This window comes from Lolium perenne, chromosome 4 (genome assembly GCF_019359855.2).
Source record: "Lolium perenne isolate Kyuss_39 chromosome 4, Kyuss_2.0, whole genome shotgun sequence".
NCBI classification, from domain to species: domain Eukaryota; kingdom Viridiplantae; phylum Streptophyta; class Magnoliopsida; order Poales; family Poaceae; genus Lolium; species Lolium perenne.
The window spans coordinates 37,844,449-37,850,620 of NC_067247.2; the positions used below are offsets into that span (position 1 = coordinate 37,844,449).

Genomic DNA, 6,172 nt, shown 5'->3' on the forward strand with positions numbered 1-6,172 from the left:
AAAGCCAATTCTCAAAGCCACCCGTTTGGTTCGTTTGGGTGGCTTTTTCCACTGAAAAGCTGAAAAAAGCCCAAACAAACACCCCCTGAAGCCTCTCGGCCTCTGCCGCTGCTGTCTGGAAGCGAAGCGGCAGAGGAGACGAGACGAACGCGGGGAAGCTAGGCCAAAGCGAAGCAAAGGGCAAAAGCTACTCCCCTCCCGGCTCCCGCTAGCGCTAGCGCTAGAGCCTAGAGCGATGGGAGAAATTAGGTACGCACGAGCCCCCCGCTCCCCTCCCGCTCCCGCTCCCGCTCCCGCTACCTCCTCTTCCCCTCCCCACCCTCGGCTCGGGCTCGGGCTCGCGGGGCTCCATCTTCCTCAAGGACGGGCCCAGCCAGCCCAAATACTCACCCTCCCCCTCTCCCTCCCTCTCGCCACCCACAAACCCTAACCCTAGCTCCCCGCCCCCGCCCCCGGCTCGCCGCCGCCCCATCTTCGCAGCCCCGCTGCTCGCCCCCCGAGGTAAGGCCAGCCAGCCCCGGCGTTTCTAGGGTTCTTCTCCGCCGTGGCGAGGGGGTTTGGGTTGTTTTTTGGGGGTGCACGCGCGGGTCTCCAGTTGCTCGCCGCCGCGCTCCTGCTCTCCCCCATCAGCGGCTCGAGGCTTGATTTTGGCGTCCTCTCTTCTAGTATGTTTTAACTTGCTCTCGCCGCCTTCTCTCCCACTCTCAGTCTCACTCTATGTATGCACTACACCACTAGTGTCTACTATGGCCTTGCTGCAAGCTCATGTTCGGCGGGATTGGGGTGCCACACCATCTGACCACTATTGACAGATAGCCCTTCTCATCCTGGCTTGATATGATAGCCCGGCTTCACTCCACGAATCTGCTGGCTAGCTGCAGTTTATGCCTTATTATAACACCGCACCATGATTCATTGTAACCATCTCACTGCAATGCACGCAGGTAGCGCCGCCGCCCCCGGCTAGCCCAGCCCATCTTCTCCAGACGAGCCGCCCGCCCGCCCGCCCGCCGCGCCATGGAGGGGCTCCGGAACCCTCCGCTCAGCGCCTCCGCCGAAGTCGTCATGAAGAAGAGGCCCAGGAGCGTCGCCTCCAGGAAGCCAAGGCCCAAGGAGCAGCTCGCCTCCGAGTACAAGGACATCTCCTGCACGCCCTCCCCGGACGACCACCTCGGCACCAGCCACCGCAGCAGGAAGGAGCTCTTCCTCAACGGCCCTCAAATCAGGGGCTCCAGGCCGCATGACGTGTCCAACAAGGCTAGGAGAGAGGACAGGGATCATGATGCTCGCACCGGCGCTGTAAACCATAGCAGCCCTGCGCCGTCCTTCTCAACAAACTCTGGACCCCCCCTCGACACCTCACACTTGCCCTCACCAGACACCACTAATGCGCCACCACCACCAAATAGGTTGAGAAAAGTTAAGCTCAAGGTTAGCGGACTTAACCGGACTATGCAGACCAAACCCATCCAAGAGGTTGCTGACGCTGGCCCTCCTGGCACGTCGGATGCCTCTTCTCATCACCATAAGCACAAGGTTAGCCGTTTCTACTCTATTTTTTTTTTAAAGTAGCAGCTTAGCATTGCGCAGAACATGGCTATTATTAGATATTTAAAACTTGTCTATTTTTCAAGTAGCAGCTTAGTATTTCTCAATGCTAGTATTTGTCGTATTCGTCCGAATAGTAGCCTTTGTCGGATGTCCGAATAGTAGTAGTCTATGTTGCAGCGGAGTATATGCTAATGAGTCCATGTCGTTTTGCTGTCGGGTCAACTCTCTTGCCCTGACTTTTCAAAATGCCCTGTTATGCTTTCTATTAGGTACTATATGCTTGACTGACATGGTAAATATATTTAAGTAGAAGCTTAGTATTGCACTGAACATAAAACTTGTCTATTCTTTCAAGTAGCAGCTGATATGGTGAGATGTTTTTATCTCTCATTTAACTGTGCGATGCACTTATTGTGGAGCTTAATGGAATAACTCTACTCCACTCAATGGTAGTCTTTGTCGTATTTGGAATGGTAGCCTTTGTTGGATGTCCGAAATCCAAATGGTAGTCTCTGCTGCAGTGGAGTATATGCTAATTAGCCCATGTCATTTTCCTGTTGGGTCAACTCTCCTGTCCATGATTTTTTTTTAAATCCCCTGTTATGGTTTCTCTTAGGTACCTGCTTGACTGATATGATAAATACGAGTTACTATATTTTAAGTAGCAGCTTCGTATTGCACAGAATATAAAACTTGTCTATTTTTTCAAGTAGCAGCTGATATGGTGAGATGCTTTTATCTGTCATTTAACTATACAATTTACTTATTTTGGAGCTTAATGAAATAACTCTACTCATTCAATTATTGCGAATGTGAAAATAAGACCAATATGGCTGTAACAAGGATTACCCTTTTGTCGGATTCAGAATGGTAGTCTTTGTCGGATTCGGAATGGCAGTCTCTGTTGCAGCAGCGAGTGTATGCTAATGAGTCCATGTAGTTTTGCTGTTGGTTCTACTCTCTTCTCCACGACTTCTCAAAATTCCTTTTTATGGTTTCTCTTAAGTATCTGCTTGACTGATATGGTAAAGACGAGTTACTATATTTAGGTAGCAGCTTAGTATTGCACAGAACATAAAACTAGTCTATTTTTTCAAGTATAGCAGCTTAGTATTGTTTGTAGGTAGTTGGTGAGATGCTTTTATATGTCATTTAACAGTACAATGTACGTATTTTGGAGCTTAATGAAATAACTCTATGCGTTCAATTATTGCAAATGTGAAAATAAGACCAATATGTCTGTAACAAGGATTACTCTTTTGGATCTCAAGAAAAAGGATTACTCTTTTGTCGGATTCGGAATGGTAGTTTTTGTCGGATTCGGAATGGTAGTCTTTGTCGGATTCGGAATGGTAGTCTTTGTCGGATTCGGAATGGCAGTCTGTATTGCAGCGGGGAGTGTATGCTAATGAGTCCACGTAGTCTTGCTGTTGGCTCTAGTTCTTGTCCATGACTTTTCAAAATGCCTTGTTATGGTTTCTCTTAAGTATCTGATTGACTGAAGTGGTAGATGGGAGTTACTTCGTTTAACTTGCTGGGCTCTAAGTTGCTCCCTCTTTTTTTATTAGGATTCTGGTGAGCAGAAGCATTACAGTAGAAGCAAAGATACTCATGGTAATCGCACTGATGGAAAACGTGGAGATAAGCAGGACATTTCACCATCTTCTGACCTTGTTCGCAAGAGCAAAAGGGTTCCTAAGAAGCGAACTCTTGATTCTGATGATGAAGATGGTGAATTACGTTATCTTGAAAAACTTAAGGTGGCCAAAGCTGCACAAGAACATCCCATAGCTACTAACAGTCCTCTAGCTTATGGTTATGGCGAGGATGGTCTCAGGAAAAAGAAGCTACCCAAGGTTTCTAGAACTAAGGGCTCTCCATATGAAGTGGACAATGACTTCACAATGTCACAATCTAGCAGAGATGATAGGAAAAACTTGGAATTGGAGGATGGTGATGATTTTATTGAAGAGGATGAATCTGGGTTGGATGAGCCTAGGAGACTGAAGGAAGCTGATTCACCTTCAAGTGTAAAGGTTGAAGCTCCTGGCCTCACAACCAGGCAGCGAGCCCTTCATGGCAGGGTTGGCCATGGTGAAAGTGTGATTGAATATCCTGACGGATTGCCAGCTGCTACATCAAGAAGTACAGTTCCTAGTATATATGTTTATATGACTATTTATTAGTCTGATGTGCTGTGCCTCAGATAGGATGCTAAATGGTGTTGGTATTTAATGTGCAGAGCAAAAGGAGAAGCTTCCAGACGTGGAGATACAAGCCAAGAAAGCAGAAGTGGCTCAGAGGCGTAAGATGCAAGTTGAGAAGGCAGAGAGGGAGCAACAGGTTTGTTTCTGGTTGATAGTTTCTTTTTCCTGTTTGGTGACCAGCTTTAATGATTTCTGCTGTACAGGCTGAAGCAATGAGGAAAATACTTGGGATTGATACTGAGAAGAAAAAGGAAGAGAGGAAACAGAAAGAACGGGAAGACAAGGTACAGTTCTCCGGAGTTGTGCAGTAGCTGTCATTTCTTCCCTTGCTAGCTATAATGGTAATTACATTATTTCTTCTCATTCTTTCCCGCAGGAAAAACAAGCAAGGTTTGAGGAATATAAAAGAAGCTGTATCCAGTGTGTCATGGGACCAGAAGGAACTGTTATTACATTCCCTGATTCCATTGGCCTGCCTAGCATATTTAGTTCGAAACCTAGCAGGTTAGATACTACTGGCCATTTAATGTGTACTATTTTCAGCGGCCCATTTTAGAAATCTCCTTGCAGTTATGAGCTTACACTAAACATCCCTTGCCTGTTTTCATTTTCCCAGCTATCCTCCTCCAAGGGAGAAGTGCGCAGGCCCGTCGTGCCCAAACCCTTACAAGTACCGTGACTCCAAGACAAAGCTTCCACTCTGCAGTCTGGAGTGCTACAAGGCTGTCCAGGGAAGCAATCGGACGATGGCATGCTGATCCCGCAAGTAATGCAGCAACCTTAAACACCAGGGAGCTGGAGAACTGTGTATTTTGCCTAATGCCAGCTTGTTTGCTGTTTCTGTGACATCCCTTATAACCAAGGTTTAAAATAGCGTGCTAAATGAAATAGCGTGGGCCTTCTTCAAACGCTATGGACGCTATATCGTGCTAATTTCGTGCTATATTTCAAATAGCGTTTTGAAAAAATATTAAATATAGTCTAAAAATAAAGGATTTCGCTAAAAAAAAGTTGGATATTTAGTCCAAAAAACGACTGAATCATACATACATAACCACATACAACAAATATATCTCTAATTTTTCAGAAGGCTAACATCAGTATTTCACAAGGCAACAACATAGTATAAATTCTTTATTAAGAATCATCCGCATTAGCGATATTAAGTTCTAATCTACAAAAGGAGCCAATATATTGTAGTTCATCACCACGAAAAAGTGAAAGCAACTTTGATTGAAAAAATAGCGCGCTAACGCTATGAAGTTTTAGCACGATATATCATGGTATTTACGCGCTATTTTAAACCTTGCTTATAACTAGTCTAATGACCGAGCGCATCGGCGACAGATGAGGTGCTTGCTTGCTGGTTTCCCTTTTTGGCTCCAGCTGTGGATGCAAGCAGGGCCTTGTAAAAGAGTTTGGTTCATGTATGTGCTGTCTGACAACTGGGGAATTAACCATATCCATTGTACAGTAGTCTTGAGGCTTCATGTGGTGTTAGTAAATGATGAAATGAGCTGTGTTTGGTTGATATGTGCACTGCATTGTGATTAGTCTCTGGGCGTGTTTGTGAGTTGGTTTTTTTTTTTTTTGAAAAAGTGTGAGTTGGTTTCTGTGAAACTAGATTGGTGGTAAGCCCATAGAAAGGTATAACTGCATTCAAAAACTGCATCCTTTTTTTTTAGAGTAAATCAAATTGCGTTTTCATTGTGCAGCTTGGTGAAGGTGGAACCGTCACACGATTGATGCAAAACTCTAGCTTTCTATGGGCTTACCACCAATCTAGTTGAAAATGGGCAGACACGAGCATATGGGCTGGGCTTTCCGCGGGCCAGTTCAAACTTGTTTCCAATGGGATGATGAAGCGTCGACGAATTGTGAGGATGGAGTCTCTAAAAATAATTGTGAGTAGGGAGAAAAAAAGAGATTGTTAAGTGGTTGATGAAAATGACAAGTCGTATAGACCTCGTGGTTCTGTCTACAGATTATCCTATGTCCTTGGAAGAAATTTGGACAGATAGACTATATATACATACATATACTATATAGAGTTCGACCTAAACCTCCAAAAGGGGAACAAGCGACGAACTGATCAGGTTGTCAGGAAGGAAGGAAAACCAACGTCACAGCGTACGCACTAGCTACGACCGCAAAGCGACTATACGTTCTATCAGAGCTGTCGATAAAAAGGCAAAGCCATATTCCAGAGAAGAAAGAAAAAAGTTGTTAGTGTTGACCAGAACGATCGAGCGTGAGCACCGGCCACACAAGAAGGCCCGAGCGTGATCGACCGGACATGATCGGTACTGGAGTACGCGGGATCTACAGTATTATCTATAGCTGTGGCGCGTGTTGACCTCCCCCCTCGATCTTTTTGCATGTGTCGCCCGGCCGACTTTTCCACCTTGCAACAA

The 6,172-nt window shown here is 45.7% G+C and overlaps 1 protein-coding gene across 3 annotated transcripts; it reads left to right on the plus strand.

Annotated features, from left to right (window-relative positions):
- The first annotated feature begins 282 nt into the window (after window positions 1–282).
- LOC127292194 (uncharacterized) lies at window positions 283–5,291 on the plus strand. Of its 3 annotated transcripts, none has more exons than XR_007845010.1 (7): window positions 283–1,536; window positions 3,120–3,696; window positions 3,794–3,894; window positions 3,962–4,042; window positions 4,135–4,262; window positions 4,375–4,609; window positions 5,068–5,291. XR_007845010.1 is itself a non-coding variant. In XM_051321554.2 (7 exons), exons 2-7 carry the CDS (start codon window positions 1,018–1,020, stop codon window positions 4,514–4,516), a joined length of 1,548 nt encoding a protein of 515 aa, XP_051177514.1. In that variant the 5' UTR covers window positions 283–665; window positions 945–1,017; the 3' UTR covers window positions 4,517–4,641. The 3 variants fall into 3 exon arrangements, 2 of the variants coding, with proteins under 2 accessions (XP_051177514.1, XP_051177515.1); XM_051321554.2 differs by lacking the exon at window positions 5,068–5,291 and having other exon boundaries at window positions 283–665; window positions 945–1,536; window positions 4,375–4,641; XM_051321555.2 differs by lacking the exon at window positions 5,068–5,291 and having other exon boundaries at window positions 283–501; window positions 945–1,536; window positions 4,375–4,641.
- Window positions 5,292–6,172: the final 881 nt, after the last annotated feature.